The sequence below is a fragment of the Taudactylus pleione genome, unplaced genomic scaffold, assembly GCF_031769625.1.
Source record: "Taudactylus pleione unplaced genomic scaffold, aTauple2 ptg000609l, whole genome shotgun sequence".
Taxonomy (NCBI): domain Eukaryota; kingdom Metazoa; phylum Chordata; class Amphibia; order Anura; family Myobatrachidae; genus Taudactylus; species Taudactylus pleione.
In genome coordinates, this window is record NW_028285011.1 from 5641611 (window position 1) to 5663734 (window position 22124).

A 22124-nucleotide genomic window follows, 5' to 3' on the forward strand; every position below is an offset into this window, starting at 1 on the left:
TAGTGTGGGGTGCAGGGTGTGGGAGAGGAAAGCAGGTAGGAGGAGTGGGGAGTAGGTAGTGTGGGGTGCAGGGAGTGGCAGAGGAAAGCAGGTAGTGTGAAGTACAGGGTGTGGGAGAGGAAAGCAGGTAGTGGGAGTGGGGAGTAGGTTGTGTGGGGTGCAGGGTGTGGGAGAGGAAAGCAGGTAGTGGGAGTGGGGAGTAGGTAGTGTGGGGTGCAGGGAGTGGCAGAGGAAAGCAGGTAGTGTGGAGTACAGAGTGCGGGAGAGGAAAGCAGTTAGTGGGAGTGGGGAGTAGGTAGTGTGGGGTGCAGGGTGTGGGAGAGGAAAGCAGGTAGTGGGAGTGGGGAGTAGGTAGTGTGGAGTGCAGGGTGTGGGAGAGGAAAGCAGGTAGTGGGAGTGGGGAGTAGGTAGTGTGGGGTGCAGGGTGTGGGAGAGGAAAGCAGGTAGTGGGAGTGGGGAGTAGGTAGTGTGGGGTGCAGGGTGTGGGAGAGGAAAGCAGGTAGTGGGAGTGGGGAGTATGTAGTATGGGGTGCAGGGTGTGGGAGAGGAAAGCAGGTAGTGGGAGTGGGGAGTAGGTAGTGTGGGGTGCAGGGTGTGGGAGAGGAAAGCAGGTAGTGGGAGTGGGGAGTAGGTAGTGTGGTGTGCAGGGTGTGGGAGAGGAAAGCAGGTAGTGGGAGTGGGGAGTAGGTAGTGTGGAGTGCAGGGTGTGGGAGAGGAAAGCAGGTAGTGGGAGTCGGGAGTAGGTAGTGTGGGGTGCAGGGTGTGGGAGAGGAAAGCAGGTAGTGGGAGTGGGGAGTATGTAGTATGGGGTGCAGGGTGTGGAAAGCAGGTAGTGGGAGTGGGGAGTAGGTAGTGTGGGGTGCAGGGTGTGGGAGAAGGAAGCACATAGTGTGGGGTGTGGGAGAGGGAAACAGTGTGGGGTGCAGCATGTGGGAGCTGGAAGTAGGCAATGTTAGATGCAGGGTGTGAGTGAGGGAAGTAGGCAGTGTGAGATGCAGGGGGGTGGGAGAACACTACGCAGTGAGAGGTGCAGGGGTTTAGATAGAAGCAGAGACTGAATCTTATTATCAAAATCCCTAAAGCTTGGAGAGTGGGGTTCAATTAAAATTTCCATACCCCCACTTAAAAATTTCCACTTCGAGCACAGGTTAAATCAAAATAACTGAGGTACTAAATAAGTCACTTGTGCTCAAGTATGGCTATCCCTAAAACCTGAACTGTTAGTGTGCCTTGAGGACCGTGGTTGGGAACCCCTGTACTAGACAATTAAAATGAGCAATTGAACGATAACGATATCGTGAGATAATCGTTTGAAAATCATTTGCAGATTGTTTAAAAAATTTCTAAAACAACCAGCGATGCACGTGCCCACTGGTCGTTTAGACATCTGTCATTGGGCAAACATGCTGGTCAATCTGACGATAACGTCAACCTGACGGTAACTGCTCGTTCAGTGTAGACACATCACAGACTGACAAACGACTGCACGATTACAGTGTCATAATCGTGCTGTCTTTTGCCTGTCTTCTAGTGGATGGGCAGCTTTAGTTTTAATATGACCAGTCTTTTTGATACTAACAAGAATTTAACAATAGCACTTGACAATGTATTACTTGATAATTGTTGTGTAGATAGGGAAATGGTTCACATATAATGATATTTGCCACATCTCACTGCAATGTTTTGCATTTTTATCTATTCTATGAAATATTTAAATATATAAACAATAATTACATATAACACAGTCTGTAAAACACACTGGTTAGCAGATACACTACACTTTACAGTAGCGCACGCAGGGGGGGTTTCTGAGTACCTAGAAACCCCCCTGCCAGGCCAATCCATCCCCGCAGCACACAAGTATTTTTTTTATTTTTTTTTTAAAGTGAGACAGAGAGCTTTGTGCCTTTGAGTGCCGGTGATGTCACTCACTGCACTCCTCCTCATCTGCACTCCGGGCAGCATGTAATTAGCACAGCCACTGGCACAAACAAGTTCATCTCACAGGTACTGTACTCCCAGCTCTGTTTATACCATGGGTGTGGGGGGAGATGGTCTGTAGTCCGAGTGTGTGTAATGTGCAGTGCAAGGTGTCTGTGTGTAATGTGCAGTGTGTGTCAGTGTGCAATGTGCAGTGTGTGTATGTGTATAATGTGCAGTGTAAGTGTCTGTGTCTAATGTGCTCTGTGTCTGTGTGTAATGTGCAGTGTAATGTGTAGTGTGTGTATGTGTATAATGTGCAGTGTGTGTATGTGTATAATGTGCAGTGTGTATGTGTGTAATGTGCAGTCTATAATGTGCAGTGTAAGTGTCTGTGTGTAATGTGCAGTGTGTAATGTGTAATGTGCAGTGTGTCAGTGTGCAATGTGCAGTGTAAATGCCTGTGTGTAATCTGCATTGTGTGTCTGTGTAATGTGCAGTGTAAGTGTGTGTAATCTGCAATGTAAATGTCTGTGTGTAATGTGCAGTGCAAGTGTCTGTAACCTGCTCTGAGTGTATGTGTGCGGGAGGGGAGGAGGGCGGCAGTCCAAATTGCTAATACAACTATACTTACACAATACATTGCAAAAATTTAACTTATCCATGTGTGACGGGCATGTGGGTTGATATATGTATGTATATATATATATATATGTATGTATATATATATATATATATATATATATATACATATACATACATACATACATACATACAGAAACCCCCCCTTACAAATCCTGCGTTTGCCCCTGCTTTATCTAAAGGTATGCTAGGTAATACTAGGCAGACATGAAATTCAGCCTACACAGATGGTCCCATGAACTAGCTTAGGATGCAGGCATGGGAAAGACAGTGGCTAGTGAGGACTCGTCGGAGATCTGTGAAAATACAGCCCCCAGCTCTTTATATGTAAGAACAAAATAAAATGTGTATAAGCTTGTATACTGCTGGTATGTGCAAGCGAGATCACCTTGGTGGTACTGACTGATACCCCTTTCAGACTTAAGCCTAAAACCCGGGTTTTTGCGTGCGAACGCGCATCAACCCGGGGATGATGTAAATCTGAAAGGTGCGAGCCAAGTTGACAGTCCTGAGTCCGCGACCCTGCTAGCTAGCAGGGTTCTTCCCGGGACTTGCAACCCGGGTCCACGACCCGGCTCAAGTGTGAAAGGTGCGACCATGGTCTTGAAGACCCTGGTCACGCCTAAAACAAACTGATTGGCCGGGGACAGAGGCGCTTGGAGATGAGATCATCTCCAAGCACCCACTGAATGCCGGAAGTCCCGTGTCACTTCAAGACCCTGGTCCAGTGTGAAGAGTGACGACCCGGGAGTAACCCGGGAATATCCCCCTTGGTGTGAAAAGGGTTGCCCGGCTTCAACCCGCGCTCAGTGTTCTGGGTCCACGCCAGATTGAAGCCAGAATGTTATATCTGAAAGTGGTATAAGAAATGAAAAACGTGATAAGCTTGGTGTTGATTATGTTTCTGTCTCACAGAACAAAATAATATGATATATTGTTTCGGCTATCAGTTAGCAACAGAGTGGAGACAGTGGGGGAGATGTATGAAGCCCAGAAGCGGTGTCAGCGCACGTTATGTGCGCTGATACCGCTTCTCCCCGATGTATGTTTGGGGGTCTGAGCGGTAAATGACAGGGGTGCTATGCGCCCCTGTCATTATCGGCGCTGCTATCTACAAGATAGCAGCGCCGATAGCCTGGGCCATGTACGAACGGTCATATCGCCTGACCGTTCGGCCTGCTGTGGCTGTCGTTGACGACAGCTAGAGCCTGGCGCTAGCCTATCCCCACAGCAGGGACAGCGCTGTCCAGTGTTGCCAACTCTGAAATGGAAAACAAGCAACCTATAAGTAAAAGACAAGCCCAAAACAAGCCCAAACCAATCCTAAAAAGCCCAATTTATGAGGGTGTCTCTTTGTCCTCACTCTCCACCTGCCTAACTTCCTTTATTCGCCCTCTTCTCTAACTTAAATATTTTAGTGTATGCACATCAGCCTATATTGCTTTTCTCCCTCTACACCAGCCTCCATATATTTACCTCCTCCCTCTTTTCATACCTCATTCCCTTGCCAGTCTGCAGCTGGGTACACACTTGCTGATGTGTGTATCCAGCGATGCGATGCCCGACCATGCAATATATATCAGGCGGTCGATACATACTGCATGATGTGGTGACCATATGTCCGATATGTCGGGCACCAGCTCCATCCACTATACCAGTGTCGGCATCTGGGTCGTTACATCGGCCATACATGCAGGTCGATGGAACGACCCCGATGGACAACCCGCAGGAGTGCACAGGATCACACATAGTGGATACACACTGGCCGATGTGGACGATATGTCAGCCCAATTAGCAGGATCAGGCGACATATTGTCTAGTGCAGGGATGCGAAACCTCAGGCCCGGGGGCCGTATAAGGCCCCCGGAATCATTTGGTACGGCCCTCTGAGCTTTTTTTCTGCTAGCCTCATCTGGCTAGCAGGGTGCATAGAATGGCACTCTGCAGTCAGAATTTATGAAGCAGTGCCGCCTGAAGCATCCTTAGGAGACTTCAGATGGTCACACCGCTGCACTTACAGCTCCCCGGAGCGTCCTCAGGATGCTCTAGGAATTGCTGTAATCACCGGCGATTGTGTCCCCGCCCACATGAGATGTCACACGGAGGGACGTGGAATGCACCGGGCCCACAAATAATGTTATATATATCTCAAAATGACCCTTGGCAGAAAAAAGGTTCCCCACCCCTGGTCTAGTGTGTACCCACCTTTCCTTTACCTGACTCTTCTCCGCATTTCTCTCACCCCTCTTCTTTACCTCCTTCATTCCTGTCACCTGTCTAATTTCATTATCCACTCTTTTTAACAGTCTCAGGCATTTTTACTCGCCCCCATGTACCTACCTCATTTCTATCATCTAGTTTACTTCTCCCTCTTGCCTGCCCCCTCCAACTTCACCCTGTCCTCCAGCTACTTCCCTCTATTCCCCAGACACAACCTTCCCCCCTCCCTCAGTCACTACCAGAGCAAAAAACACACATTTACTTACCTCCGGGGGTGCCTCGGAAATGCACACACAAAAAAAACAAGCCTAAAAACAAGCAACCTTAAAAGAACAAGCCGAAAAACAAGCAACAAGCAACTTGCTAAAAAAACAAGCAACTTGCTAAAAAAACAAGCCCAATTCCAGTTTTTATAAGCAGACTTGGCAACTATGGCGCTGTCCCTGCTGCGTCGGCTGCCGGCTCCAGGCTGCATGCGGGGATCTCGCGATATTTGCGCGATCCCGTGCATGCTCAGTGGAGCCGGCCGGGACTGACATACAGCACGTCAGCAATAGGCTGACGCGCTGTTGTCTCTAGCGGGTAGCGCCGGAGGGCCGATGAGAAGTTTATACATCTCATCGGTAGTGCTTCCTGCTTCGCCTCAGTAAAGAGGCGAAGCGGGAAGCGTTATAGCGGCACGTTAAGTGCCGCTATCATACATCTACCCCAGTCTCTCACTTCTAGCTGTCACAGGCTGGCCCTCCTGGATCTCCCCCCACTTCCACCCCCTTCTCTTTTACTTTTACCAATTCTGAAAAATGGATCAACATGCTGCTTTGTGTTATTTATCTTTTGCCTGTCCAACATGTTTGTGATGCTGGATTATCCTTTAGCATATGCCTTGTATGGTATTGCAAGTGGTATATTGTTTACTTTGTCTTATTGCGGTAGATGTATGATAGCGGCACTTTACTGAGGCAAAGCAGGAAGCACTACCGATGAGATGTAAGAACATCTCATCGGCCAGAGAGGGGGAGCGTTAACTCCCCCCTCCGGCGTTACCCGCTAGAGACCACAGTGCATCAGCCGAGTGCTGACGCGCTGTGTGTCAGTCCCGGCTGGCTCCACTGAGCATGTGCGGGATCTCGCAAGTATCGCGAGATCCCCGCATGCATCCTGGAGCCGGCAGCCGCCGCAGCAGGGACATCGCTGTAGATATGACCGTTCGTACATGGCCCAGGCTATCGGCGCTGGTATCTTGTAGATAGCAGCGCCGATAATGATGACGCCAGCACTTATCGTGGATATTTTTAGAGACCTGATGTGTCCCGAAAAACAATCTACGCTAAGTGCCGTTTCTTCACCACCTAAATGGCGAAAACACATAAGTCCACAAGCTTATCACGAGTCCTATGTGTTTTCGGGAGAAAAAAAACATTTGTGAAAAACGGGGATAATAGGTAAAAAATCCCTACTCTTTGCCGATCGCGGCTATCCATTAGGCCCCGAACAATGTCTGGGGCTAATTGGATACCACCCTAGTCTTACAAGTATTTACCAGAAGAATTCTGAAAATGGGGAGGGCAGTCTGCCATCTAATGTTGAGCTATTATCACTTTAAAAGATGTAAAGTTAAATTGATAGATTTCCATATTAGGATATGTATAAGAACATGAGAGATCCACCACATCTGGGGTGTTCTGGGAAGGTTCGCCTGCCCATTTCAAATAATTGGAGAGGAGTGACATAAATACTAATCAGGACATAAAAATTAATTTATTGAAATCTGACAGAGCATGTAATATCTGGAATTTAACTCATTACTTTACATTATTCCAAATAAGGAACACTTATGAGAGGAGGGGAGAAGAACTTCTAGATTGTGTTGTTGCAGCATGCAGAATTTAAAGAGGGGAAAAGTGGACCCCGTTTGCCCACCTGTAAAGCCCATCCTCTCCCAAAGTAGGGCTACCTTAAAGCCATAATAATACAATTTAAAATCAAGGAGCGCAAGACCTCAAGAAGATTCGGACCTGCACAAAGTGGGAATTTAAATGTTCTCCTTTTTTAAGGGAGCGTGGCTTGATAAAAATGCTGTAAGCTCTGCAGCATAACTCCCATTCTCCTGCCATCTATCTGATCATTCATCCAACGAACCCAGATTTTCAACTGATATCTGATAGATTTCATTTATATACACATCAAACAACTCTTTGAACTATTAAGTGCTGATTTACAACCTCTCTGGTTCCAACTACATAGAATATATCTTGCTTTGTCACCTGTGGACTGTTATTTGGTTTTTTCTCTCGCCGTCTGCTGTCTTGTGCATAACGCAGGGGATCAACTTAAGATTTCAGCTTCATATATCATGAAGAGCATCATACCGTCACACCAGGAAACCATGTGAGATCAGTATTTGATTCCAGGCTGCCAACATTATCATCAGGAGTTCATGCGATTGACAAGACCCTGCCATTAGTTATTTTATACACCAGAATATTTTGTAACTTTTGATAACCCCAGGCTGTGCAAAACTTAACCTTTTGGTGCCCAGACTCCTCCAACTCCACCTATAACCCAATATATCCTAATGTCACCCACAGGTGAAAGAAACATTTGCATTTCACCAGAATACATGAAAATAGGCTAGTTATATTATTTTTTAAATCGGATATCAAATACCTTTGGAATCAGCCAGAGAACTGAGTACAATTTTCAGGGTTATCATTATGAACCCAAAACAAAAGATTTACTCTGCACAAACATGCCATCCTATCTCACTCCTTGCTATGGATGTTAAAATACTGGCCAAGGTTTCTAGCGTCCTTATCACCCAAATAGTCCAACCTGATCAAACGAGCTTCATGCCTGGGAAATATCTAAACTCAGATGTGTTTTAAGACACCTACAGATGTCCCACTCACGTGCTTAGATGAATCCAAGGCATTTGACTTAGTGAAGTCGATGTTTTTTCGGGAAGTTATGAAATATTCTGACATTATCCTTAGCTTTATTAATTACTTCTGATCGTTGTATTCAACCCCTGCAGCACAGATCACTGTTACTGGTAATTATTCAAGTTCTTTAGCTTTTGAGAGGGGCACAAGATTGCCTTTTATTACCTGCACTATTTGTGTTACCATTAAGCGTCTTGTCTCATTAGAGCCCATTCAACTATTTTTGGCCTACCAGCAAATGTTGCCACTATCGATAAACTTGCCCTATACGCTGATGATATGCTTTTGTTCTTGGTTGATGTGGATGGTCACTCGATACTCTCCTGGAGGAGGAGAGCAAATTCAGTCGATAATCGGGTCTCCAAATTAATTGGAGTAAATCCAACATGTTTCCAATGCATCTACCAATTTTAGGTGGTGAAGTCTCCCGGTATTGCCTTCAATGAACCACAAAATTCTGGTATTTTAAGATCTGGATTACTAACGCCAGGTTTGAATACATAACCCACAACATTGATCCAGTGGTGGAATATCTTAAAAATTCAAAATCTGTGTGTGGAAAAATTAACCCTTAAGGTGCCTACACACTTACCAAATTTTTTACAAGATCTGGCCGATTCCGACGCATCAGAACAACAGATCGTGTAAAAAATGCCCAAATTGTGAGTACCCACTCACGAACACGATGCAATGAGCGTCCCCGCTGGTCGCATGATGCGATGTGTGACCAGAGGGGACGCTCATCGCATCGTCAGATCTGCCGTGCTGTAGGGCAGGCCTGCCAATCTGGGACACAAATGCACTGGAAAAAGTTTGGATGCACGATAGATCGTTTGTAAATTGGACACTTGAAACTCCTCCCCGGCAGCTCTGCACACGATTTGGCGTTTAAAGGGAAATCGTACACAATGTCGGATCGTGTGCAGATCGGTAAGTGTGTAGGCACCTTTACTGTAAGTGAAAGGATGAATCTTATTAAGCCAAAATGTATTTGTTTATACACATCAAAATGCCTTTGTAAAATCTGGGCTTTTTCAAGGTATCAACAACACATATCCTTGTTCTGCATAGAATGTATTTTTACTTACAGTTTGCTCTCTGCCAGCATTAGTCTGTCTCCAAGCAGCTGAAGCTCTGAGTCTAGTTCCTGAACCCGTACTTCCGATTTAAATTCCTTCTCTTGGTTTGATGCCAGAAGTGCCTCCAGGTTCTTTACAGTAATTCTTTCGGTGGCTATTTGCTTCCTCAGGAGTTCTACCTCTGAGCAGGTGGATTCTAGCTCCTGCTGAAGCTGAACATACAGTAGAACAGGAGAAAATACACTTGAGTTTACAGTAAACGACTCATTGTTGACAGACATTCATGTTCATCATATATTTTGTTTGTGGTTTATTCTAGTTCATAATGTAATTCCTTATTTGGTACTTGTGTACTTCACAGACTCATTGCAGAGAGAACCCAAGTGTCCTACACTCATTATTATTATTATCAATCATGGTAATGTCTAAATCCCCTTCACAGAGAGGAACCTGACGTCATCAGCCAGTGTCCAGCGTCATTCCCAGTGTCCAGCGTCATTCCCTACCATCCAAGTGGGCATAGAAGTGGAATATAACCTTGTGGTGAGCGTAGTGAGCCACCGAGCCCAGGAGGGGTCAACTTTCTTCTTTAGGTGGCGACAACTTTCAGTACTTGTGTATGTAAAGTACACAAGTACCATTTATAACATTCATTGGGTTCTCTCTGCAATGTGTCCGTAAAGTACACAAGTACCATTGATAACATTCATTGGGATCTCTCTGTAATGAGTCCGTAAAGTACACAAGTACCCCTTATTTTACTGATGACTGTTCCCCACATAGTTACCCCTCCTTCTATTTCAATCTTGCTATTTTGGAATATTTCTAAGAAAAAAGTAATTTACTGGTTTCCCAATATGCCTGTCTCCTTTATAATTCAGCATCAATAGTCTCTGCAATAGCAGTTGACAAATTGTGGCTCTACAGCTATGGTGCAACTACAAGTTCCAGTATGCCTGTGACTGGCACATACAGATGTGTCCTCCTCATACACCATTGCTGCCATTGCACCAAACAGCCCTGAGGCTATCGCACCCAAACAACTGAATTGCTCTGTCGGGTACCCTAAAAAAAATAGCTGCTGTATAAACAATTCAATTGCCGCCATTGAGGCTAGGTTATGAGGACACATCTGTATACTGTAATAAACAGCCTCATAACAAGCGGTGACCTACAGGTAGCTTAATGTTGTTCTACATTGTATAATGAGATTTAGTGATTTCTAAAGCTGGGTACACACCTAGCAGTAATGTCTCAAGTGATCTGCACACATATCTGCAGATGATGGTTGTTCATACACACTGACCAACCATCATCTTCCAGCAGTCAGTGGGTCCCCGCGGTTGCTGCTGCAAGTGTACGAGTGGTCAGCTGATCGCCTGTACACACAGCACGATGGACAGATATATCTGCCATCGGCTGTGCAGCACAGACGACACGATATGTCTGTGAACGACGTAGTTCACAGACATATCGCTGGTACATATTGGCCGATCTGCCAGTGTGTACCCAGCATAAAGCTCCATAGTAGGCCATTACCTCTGAGTATAGTGAAATGGCTATTTACTGGAATGACAAGAGGTTTTGCAGTGGCTTAGTAAGCAATAGACATACGTTCTGTACTGTATTATCTTTTGTCATCAGTGATACACACACATACACATATATATATATATATATATATATATATATAATATAAATTATTGCTGAAAAGGGAAACATTCTGGATTCTAACATTAAATACATTAATTCTCAATGGTTTAAACGAAGTGTATGAGATCACCCCATTTATTTTAGGTTGATGAAGGGCCGTCTATTCATGCCCTGAAGGCGTTTAAGGGATTGGATTGGAAAAAACATTTAATCTATTTATTTTGTTAAATAATGTGTGGAATTCATACTGCTTTGAGTAGGGTTGATTCTAGAAAAAAGGAATTGTCAAGATTGACATAGTGTTAGATGGTACTCTTTTAGAGAACCATCCAAGAAAACCTCTTAACACATGGTTGTATTTAACTTCATACTAGGTTGAGAGCTGCCATGTAAAGGCAGCTACATGTGTGTATCCAGTTAAGTTTGCGAGGTACCATTTGGTTATCGGAAATCCAGCCAATTTATATATGCAGATATGAATTCCACTCATTAACCTGATTCTTTATAATATGATGAGATATATGTAGTACTGTGTCACTGAATGTGTCAATTGTTGTTATATACAAATATATATTTCATCCTGTTGAAAATATTCAAAAAACATGGATGTGATTGTAGCATGTATATGTGAATATGAACCTGCAAGTGTCATACACATTGACTTGGGTAATGCTAAAACAGTTTCCAGGTGAGCTGTCACTCTTCATTTTATATTACACCCACTTGCTGGCTATTGGGGGAAAGCTATGTTAAATATTCCTGTATAATGTTGCCAAGCCACACCCTCTGATGAAGTCTAACGACGAAATGCATTAGGGCTGGGCTTGACAAGGTACTTCTGACAGTGCTCCAGTGCTCCGGCTGTCCACAGGCGTCCACGTGTTCCCAGCGTGTGGGTGAGCTCATACACGTGTGGAGAGGATCCCTGAGTCGAGGGGATAAGCAGGAGGGTGCCGGGTCTGTTATACTTATGCCATATGGCATCCAGTCCACACAGGGTGAGACTTTGTACGAGTCTTCTAGATCATTCAATGTTTATTGGAGATTTTATCTGTTTTAATAAAAGTATAATGCACTATATAGCGCTCCCTTTCTGCTTATTTTAAACCAGATTCCTATTTTCCTGGAGAGGTCACAGGATTTAAAGTGCAGAGGGAAAGCAGCGGCTTGAACAACTTTGGAAGCCTAGTGCACTACAAATGCCAGAAGTTTTCTGCAGCACAGTGTGGATTTTATATTTGCTGTGACAGCTCTGAAATCAGTAAGCGCATATCCTTGACATATGTTTTATTGCATATATACTGTATATAGTAAGCGATATATAGCAAATTAGATTACGGGGCTGATTATGAGTTGGACACAAAGTGCCCATAGTTGCTACCTTACGTTAATGTACGTAGGGCGCATGAAGGGGTCCAGCCAGCGGCTTCAACCGTCATCATTAGTATCGGCACTTGCATCAGCCCCATGCTAGATGTATGAGAGATCCATCATAAACAGTCTTCCCTTCCCCATACGTATGACTGAGAATCACACGCCACAAGTCACAGTGGCTCCATGCGATGACATCATCATCACCCAGTTACCATCCTAAAACACCCAATTTAACGGAAAAACAGAACTGGCTAAGTTCTGTTCCATTCAGACGGACATATGCAGTAATGCTTAAATTCGCATGCTGTATGCATCCAAACATTCTTGTAGGGCTAATGAATATCACTTATCATGAGAACAGACAGTAATGAAATTACAGTTGCGCATACAGTAAGTAACAAAAAGGAGAAGCCAGTGTTAAAGCCTTAAAGCCAATCCATTGAAACAGGTGCTGGAGTAACAATAAGGTACTTGTCATGTATATCATCAAACCATATGTTCCCAAACTCTTCTAGTAAGACTGTTAATTGTTACTTATTTAATAGTCAATTACAGATAAAGGGGCTTATTCTGAGTCAGACGCAGCCGTGTTTGCATCTTTTGTCAGTCACCCGTCTACAACTTTATGCAAATGATGTTACAAAGCCTTCCCTGGTGTATACCCATGCACCTGTATGTGCAAGGACTTTGGATGCTGACATACCGCGTGGTGAGTCTGTAGATGCACCACTGAGACTTGCACCAGCCCTATGGCAGGTGCAGTTTCTCTGTCTAAGTGTGGCCTTCTATGTGAGTGATTTCAGTGTCTCTGTATCCGCTTTTTGTGACACGCCTGTGACTCTCCCATGAACCGTCTGTTGAGCAACCTCCCTGTCACCGCCCACTACATTTCCAACACATTTCTGAGACCGTGCGTATTACTCGCAACTCCGACTGGGTGTGCAAGCTATCTGGAAGCATGAGCAGTATGACATAGACGCATGCGCAAAAGAAAAATAACGCCCTACTATGTCCGACCTTGGCAATGAGGGCTCAAAGTAAGCAAGTTAGGGTGGAGAATTATAATAGCTTGGATAGAGATAAAGTACCAACCAATCAGCTCCTATCTGTCATTGTACAGGCTGTGGGGTTGATGTATCAAGCAGTGAAAAGAGTGGAGAAGTGGACCAGAGGAGAAGTTGCCCATAGCAACCAATCAGCATCTACCTAGCATTTTATAGAGAGTACTTGATAAATGCTTTCTCAATGCTGATTGGTTGCTATGGGCAACTTTTCCACTTTTATCACTGCTTGATACATCAACCCCACATCCTGTAAAGTGGTAGAAGCTGATTGGCTGGTACTTTATCTCTCTCGAAGCTTTGGGGGTGATTCAATTCAGCGTGATGCTGAATAGCACCAGGAAGGAGTTCCTGGAGCTATTCAATTGACAGCGCTATTAAGTCCAACTAAAACCACTTAAGTCAGAGAGTGCCGGTTACCGCACCTTAAGCTGGGTGTTTAGTTGCGGTAACCGCCATTCTCTGACTAAAGTGCCGGCCGCGAGGCTATTGGCACAGCACTAGGCTGGAAAACAGACCTGCACTCAAGTTAAATTTCTGCTCGCACCTCAAGATGTTGCGAGAAGAAATCCTGTAGTTGGACTAAACAGCGCTGTCAACTGAATAGCTCCGGGAACTCCTTCCCGGGGCTATTCAACATTGTGCTGAATTGAATTGCCCCCTTTGATAAATTTCACCTTATGTCTATTAACTAGCTTCTGTAACATACCCTTTCCACATCTTGGGTTTTAGCACATAGCTGGCGGTTTATCATTTCTTTCCCAGAATCCAGTTTAACACAAAGCTCCCGTGTAGATGCCAGATCACTGAGGGCGGAAGACTTTTCTGCTTTAACCTGTTGCAGCTCTTCTTCCATCCTTGCAACGGATTTTGTCAAGCTACTGATGTGCGACTTATAAGACTGCTCTGAGTTAATGTGCTGAGGAAAACAATATAGGAGTATTAGTTATGTGACTAAATAGTTGCTATATTATTAGGAGTGAAGTACTATAAGAGCGAAGGCAATTTAGATGGACTGAATGTACCAGACATACCAAGACTCACATAATAAAACCTCACAGGATATACAGTATCCTCCACAGAGCCAACTGTTGGTGTATCAGGACTGTTTCTCCACCTTATGTGTAAAACCTACAGTAATTGCGATGATGTGGAAGCAGATCCTAAAGTTTGCAAATGATAATGTGGGTAATTGTGTGCCATATAATCTAAGGTCTGACTGATCAATACCACTATACTGCAGATTGAAATATCCTAGAGACAAAAAACCTATTATAGTCCTATGTTCTGCTCCTATCTCCATGTGTGAGTGGTTGGCCTCTGGGAATCAATCCCTCTTGTGCACAAAAATAATAGGCCCTCAACATCATAGTTACATGATCGCTTTGTGCCTGCTATTTATTTTACTTGAATTTGCCAATTTATTTAGTAACTATCTGGGTTTTTTTTTGTGCGCACATTTTATTTTCATTTTACTTATGTCTTGTGTTCTTATTCTTAAATGTATTCTTGTTTTAATTTTGTATACTCAGATTCACCTGGACACATTGGGGGTGATTTAGTGGTGTTTCGGAGGTGGACAAAGTGACAGTGCCTTCTCACATAGGCAAAGTAAAGAGAGGATCTGTTGACATAACTGCGCACTATGTAGAGCTGGATGGAAGCATTAATATGCCTATTTCCCGGCATACATTGGCACCAAGTACAGACTGATGATGATAACTACCAAGTGTACTCTACAAGTTGGGTGAATATATGCATTTAATAATGTGCATGTAATGTGGGAGCATCTACTGGCTATTTGCTTTCAACTGATCATCTCACCCATAGACTCTGCTCACAACTTGACTAATGCACCATATGGAAAAAAGCTATATAGCATGTGTGGAATACAGAAACGTAACCATTGTTCGTTAAAGACCCATGACTCCCAAAACTAGCACCATGGCCAGAAATATAGCCCAACTCTACTTAATGCAACCTGTGACCTTCATATCATGCCATGTGCTACCACTGCCACATGACCAGCATATACAACTGGTTCCCAGCCTAACTATTTCACACCCATCATAGCTACTGTACAGCGTAACTTCCTCATGTCCCTATATACAGCCTCTGCCCAGCACAGCTCACACATGTATATTACTGAACAAAAGTTACAAGTGGTAATTAAAGCGTGTTCTTACTTAAATATGCAACATAGCTGCTCCCCATATAAAAAGGACCCCAGACAAACAATGCTAAAAATGGTGGCGGTAACAGTTGTAATGAAACTTTCCGAACAGATGCCGTTTAAATAGGTATTATTAAGTGAATTGCCCTTTAAGCAGGCGATTAAAATAAAATAAACAGTTTACAGGCTATTTTATAAATAATATAGATAACCAATCATATTGGGTTATCTTACTTGCTCACACTCCAAGTCTAAGGAATCAACTTTCTCTTTAAGCCTCCAACGCTCAGACTCTGCATCCAGGAGTTCCAGCTTTACCGAGCTAAACTCCTTCTCCAATTGGTGGAACTTACTCTCCCATGTCTCTGCCTGAGATGTGGATCTGCGATAATTTTCAAGAAGCTCTCGATTCTCTTTTTCCTGTGATATATAAATTACTTTTTCAAATATATTTTTTGCATTTGAACATACCAATTAATTATTTTTCAAAAGCTTATAAAGACAAAGGATTCTCTTCCTGGAGACAAACATATTAACTTTTGATGTTAAAAGGTTGCTGCCTACAAGTAAATGTGGCATGGCAGCTATTTAACTGCTTAGACATTCTAGTTCATGTCAAGAATTGATTAAATGTCATCAATAAATACTTAGTACTGATAAGCGAGATATAGATTTCCATTCTGTAAGCTATATTACAGTACAACAGGGTATAACCCAGATCCTAAAGCTGTTCAGTATAGAGAAGAAAAGGTTACACATGGGTAGTGTGGCAGGTCCCCACTCCCAGCCTCTGAATGTGCTCCAGCAACTAAGAAGTTAAATGAAATGGCAGAAGAGTGTGTCAACATATTCTTCCAGAAGGTCCTCCTCCATCCCTGGTGGTACAGTGGGTGGCAGCTGCAGCAGCGTGGCACTAAGGAGCACTGGAGCCCAGAATGCACTTTGGAGCCAATTTTATTTTGGAGAGGAGGTGCTAGATAGCGGTCGGAATTACCCTCTGTCAATATGTGTGTGAAATTGTATGGCCAGCAAAGCCCCAGGTAAAATGTATATTCTTTGTGTATTCTGTGTGTGTATCATCACTAGCTCTCAGTGATGTGCAACAGCTCTTCTAATAGCTTCTATTAAGCAATAAACTCTACTCTTCCTAAATTCCTGCTTTATTCCTACATGTTTTCTATTACGTACTGAGGGCCTGATTCAGCAAGGATCGCAGTTGCTAATAGGGACACAATCGGCCGATTGTTGCGTTCTGCGCATGCATCGCAGTGCGTGTGACGAACCAGCCACTGCGATCGGTGACTACGCAGACCCATCGCAGAGTGATTGACAGGAAGTGCCGTTTGTGGGTGGTGACAGGGGGGGTGGTCAGTGAAACGCAGGCGCGCCAGTGCGTTTTAACGCCGTTACATGAACTGTGTGCGTAATCGCTATTGCATTCGCAGTTGCGATCCATAATAAATCAGTCCCTGAATTCCTGTGACCTACTTACAGTAGAAGAGAATAGTCTGTACAATCATACAATGCAGCCCCAGATACCAAACACTACACAGCCCCAGATAGCACATACTATGCAGCCACAGTTACCAAACACTACACAGCCCCAGATACCACATACTATGCAGCCACAGATACCAAACACTACACAGCCCCAGATGATACCACATACTATGCAGCCCCAGATACCAAACACTACACAGCACCAGATGATACCACATACTATACAGCCCCAGATACCAAACACTGCACAACCCCAGATGATACCACATACTATACAGCCACAGATACCAAACACTACACAGCCCCAGATGATACCACATACTATACAGCCCCAGATACCAAACACTACACAACCCCAGATGATACCACATACTATACAGCCACAGATACCAAACACTACACAGCCCCAGATGATACCACATACTGTGCAGCCCCAGATATCAAACACTACACAACCCCAGATGATACCACATACTATGCAGCCCCAGATACCAAACACTACACAACCCCAGATGATACCACATACTATGCAGCCCCAGATACCAAACACTACACAGCCCCAAATGATACCACATACTATGCAGCCCCAGGTACCAAACACTACACAACCCCAGATGATACCACATACTATGCAGCCCCAGATACCAAACACTACACAACCCCAGATGATACCACATACTATGCAGCCCCAGATACCAAACACTACACAACCCCAGATGATAACACATACTATACAGCCACAGATACCAAACACTACACAGCCCCAGATGATACCACATACTATGCAGTCCCACATACCAAACACTACACAACCCCAGATACCACATATTATGCTGCCACAGACACCAAACACTACACAACCCCAGATGATACCACATACTATGCAGCCCCAGATACCAAACACTACACAACCCCAGATGATACCACATACTATGCAGCCCCAGATACCAAACACTACACAACCCCAGATGATACCACATACTATATAGCCACAGATACCAAACACTACACAGCCCCAGATGATACCACATACTGTGCAGCCCCAGATACCAAACACTACACAGCCCCAGATGATACCACATACTGTGCAGCCCCAGATACCAAACACTACACAACCCCAGATGATACCACATACTATGCAGCCCCAGATACCAAACACTACACAACCCCAGATGATACCACATACTATACAGCCACAGATACCAAACACTACACAACCCCAGATGATACCACATACTATGCAGCCCCAGATACCAAACACTACACAGCCCCAGATGATACCAAATACTATACAGCCCCAGATACCAAACACTACACAACCCCAGATGATACCACATACTATGCAGCCCCAGATACCAAACACTACACAACCCCAGATACCACATACTATAGAGCCCCAGATACCACTTAATACACAGTCCCAGGTACCCACTACACAACCCCAGAAACCACTTAGTATACAGCCCCAGATACCGAACACTACACAGTCCCAGATACAAATTACTACACAACCCCAGATGGGATGGGATCGGTATGAAAATTCCCGTTCAAATCCCAACACCAGAAGACGGGCAGCAGTGAAGATCCCAACAACTAAAAAGGTAAGTATAACTAACCATACTCCCCCCCCCTCCCCCAGCCTAACCCTAACCCCCCTTTAGGGGTGCCTAACCCTAAACCCCCCCCCCAAGTGCCTGAGACCTAACCCCCCCCCGTTCCCACAGCCTAAACCTAAGTCTCCCAGGGGGGAGTGCCTAACCCTAAGTCCCCCCCAGGAGCCCCTAACCTAACCCTCTCCCCCCCGCGTGGCTGTCCGCGCCTGCCGCTCGGCTTACCTTTGTTCGGTATGCCGGGCGTCGAGCTCCCGGCGTAGGTATACTGACAGGCGTCTGGATTTTGACACCTGTCATTAGTACCCTGCTGGGATTTGACAGTCAGGAAGCCAGCGGTCGACATTTCGACCGTCGGCTTCCTGACTGCATTCCCCCAGATACCCATTAATATACAGCCCTAGATACAAAACACTACACATCACCAGATACCAAACACTACACAGTCCCAGATACCAAACACTACACCGTCTTAGATACAAAATACTACACAACCCCAGATACCCCATAATATACAGCCCCAGATACCAAACACTACACAACCCCAGATACAAAACACTACACACCACCAGATACCAAACACTACACAGTCCCAGATACCAAACACTACACCGTCTTAGATACAAAATACTACACAACCCCAGATACCCCATAATGTACAGCCCCAGATACCAAACACTACACAACCCCAGATACCACATACTTGTATACAGCCCCAGATACCAAACACTACACAACCCCAGATTCCACATACTTGTATACAGCCCCAGATACCAAACACTACACAGCGCCAGATACCAAATACTACACAGCCCCAGATACCAAACACTACACAGTCCCAGATACAAAATATTACACAACCCCAGGTACCCCATAATATACAGCCCCAGATACCAAACAATACACAGTCCTAGATACCACATACTATACAGCCCCAGATACCTCACACTACACAGTCTCAGATACCTCACACTACACAGCCCCAGATATCACATACTACACAGTCTCAGATACCTCACACTACACTGCCCCGGATACCTCACACTACACTGCCCCAGATACCTCACACTACACAGCTCCAGATACCTCACACTACACAGCTCCAGATACCTCACACTACACAGCTCCAGATACCTCACACTACACTGCCCCAGATACCTCACACTACACACCCCTAGATATCACACCCTACACTGCAACAGATACCACACACTGCACAGCCCCAGAAAACCTCAAACTGCACAACCCAAGATACCTCACACTACACAGCCCCAGATACCTCACACTACACAGCCCCAGATCTCACACACTACACTGCACCAGATACCACACACTGCACATCCCCAGATACCTCACACTACACCCCCCCAGATATCACACACTACACTGCAACAGATACCGCACACTGCACAGCCCCAGAAAACCTCAAACTGCACAACCCAAGATATCACACACTACACAGCTCCAGATACCTCACACTACCCAGCCCCAGATATCACACACTACACTGCACCAGATACCACACACTGCACATCCCCAGATACCTCACACTACACACCCCCAGATATCACACACTACACTGCAACAGATACCACACACTGCACAGCCCCAGATATCACACACTGCACAGCCCCAGATATCACATACTACACAGCCTCAGATACCTCACACTACACTGCCCCAGATACCTCACACTACACAGCTCCAGATACCACACACTACACTGCACCAGATACCTCACAATACACACGCCCAGATATCACACACTACACAGCAACAGATACCACACATTACATAGCCCTAGATACCTCACACTACACTGCACCAGAAGTCTACACTCATTATGTCGACACGGTCACAATGTTGACGCTGACCATGTCGACATTCATCATGTAGACAGTGATGAAATGTCAACATGTTAGAATGTTGACATATCGTCCCTGGTAGCCCAGCAGTGACTTTCCTGCGCCTGGCGGCTGCAGCTGTGTCTTTGGGGTCCCGGCGGTCAACATAACTGTCGACATTTTGGCGACGACATTATGAATGTCAATCTTTTGACTATATCTTATACACCACATAATGTGAAGATCAAGATACCAAATACTTTGTATCCTCAGTTGCCAAAAAATTATTCAGCCACAGACAGTATATGCTACACAACAGGGAGTGAGGAAAAGACTGACTTACTTTGGAAGCCATTAAACTTTCTTGGCGCATAATATCTGTCTTAGCACCTTGGAGTTTTAGCTTCATATCCTGAAGTTCATTCTGGGAGTCTTTCAGTTTATGAGTTAATGTCTAGAGACAAAAGAAAGCAATGTGTTACTGAGATGCCTGTTCTTATCCACTTGTCCTAATTTCTATTTACTGCATGACTACAATACCTTATACTTACTTAACAATAGACTAAGATGACTGAAACCTTTTTACTATGGCCTAGAAATTCCCTGTATGTACAGTAGAAGACCGACTAATCCATTACCTGTATCTCTACCTTGCTCTTGGATAACTGATCATGGAGACCAGAATTCTCCTGAACTACAATCTCCTTTTCCCGTCCAGTGCGAGACAATTCATCACTGATCTCATCCAGCTGCCGACGTAACCGGCCGATCTCCTGCTCGTGACTGTTGGCAGTTTTAGAGGATTGCCTGAGAAACATTTAAATAACTGGATTTGTAAAGTACAAAAAAGGGTATTGTTATATAAAAATTACAAGAAAACTAATAAAAAAATGTATTCTTAAAATAAACATCATTATTAAACATGTATTTAAATACCTACATAATCAATAGAAGGATATAAAGTAAAACAAATACAATAACATAAAGAAAATATTTTTAAATAGGATTATTGTACTTGCATAGTTAATATATGAGCATAGGTTATACCTTTATAGATAACAATATACGTCACATGCTTCGTTTAATTTGAAGACCTGACAGTTCAATAGAGGCCAAAAGCAAGACCACCGCCAAAAAGAGCAAAATGGTAGATCAAGGCATTTAGGAACCTATTTATGTACCACCACATGTTTTGCTCAATTAGTTATCATCCCTTATAGCAGCAATAAGGACGTGTTTTCTAACCTACTTACTATGATGGTCATTCCAGGAAAGCACATCCGATAAGAGGCGATGAGTTAAGGCTTGATAAATAGGCTCCTTAAAATCTATACTTACGTCTCAAGCTGGTCATACATCTAGCATCTATTGGGGCAATTCCCCATTCTGCAGATGCCTGGGTTAGGTGATCTGGAAAATCCAACATGTTGGACAATCTAATTTCACGGTTCCAACCCCAAAATTATTGGAGTTGGCAAGTCGGGAGACTTTTAACATGTTTGATTTAGCTTATTCCTAGAAAAATAGCCGATCATTGGAGTAGCTGATCAGCGGATCAGACTGACGATCGTCGGATTGGAATGGCATTGTTGATTGGCAAGCTAAATGTATTGCCTGCATACGTCCATCCATAGAATGAGAAATGGGGGTGACGTAACCTGGGTGTGAGGGGCCAGAGATTTTCTGAACACTAATACTACCCAAATAATCTGCATTGACAATAGTGAATGAAACAATTTTATGTTCTTAAGGAATCACATAAACTGGTGTAAAATGCAAAAAGTTTTTTTTCTGAGGGGGCGTGGCCACGCCTTCCGCTAAAAGGCCACGTCCCAATCAGTTTCTACGGCCCTGATTACACAGGATGGTACCTGGCTTCCTTTTGTGTCCTGTCCCAGCCTACTACTCCTGACCCTGGCTCTCCTCTAATACCCAGCACCCCTCCCCCTCCTCCTATGCCAGCCTATTTCTCCTGTGCCCGAGTCTCCTCTAATACCTATTACCCAGCACCCCTTCTCTTCCTCCTCCAATACCAGCCTACTCCTCCTGTGTCCCCAACTCCACTTCCTACACATCAAGAAGAGGAGCCATAAGGAACTTCAGCCA

The 22124-nt window shown here is 44.5% G+C and overlaps 1 protein-coding gene and 1 long non-coding RNA gene across 2 annotated transcripts in view; one reads left to right on the plus strand and one right to left on the minus strand.

Annotated features, from left to right (window-relative positions):
• TSGA10 (testis specific 10) overlaps positions 1-22124 on the minus strand; it is a 101416-nt gene that overhangs the window by 13058 nt on the left and 66234 nt on the right. The window contains exons 13-17 of the mRNA XM_088454115.1: positions 20657-20825; positions 20362-20472; positions 15299-15484; positions 13601-13810; positions 8813-9015 (exon numbers count right to left, since the gene is read on the minus strand). Coding sequence (XP_088310241.1) covers positions 8813-9015; positions 13601-13810; positions 15299-15484; positions 20362-20472; positions 20657-20825 — 879 coding nt within the window. The remainder of the gene's footprint in view (positions 1-8812; positions 9016-13600; positions 13811-15298; positions 15485-20361; positions 20473-20656; positions 20826-22124) is intronic.
• Positions 1945-16050, plus strand: LOC148480597 (uncharacterized). The gene is made up of 3 exons (XR_015871960.1): positions 1945-2007; positions 11568-11717; positions 14424-16050. It is a non-coding gene; the product is annotated as an uncharacterized LOC148480597 (long non-coding RNA).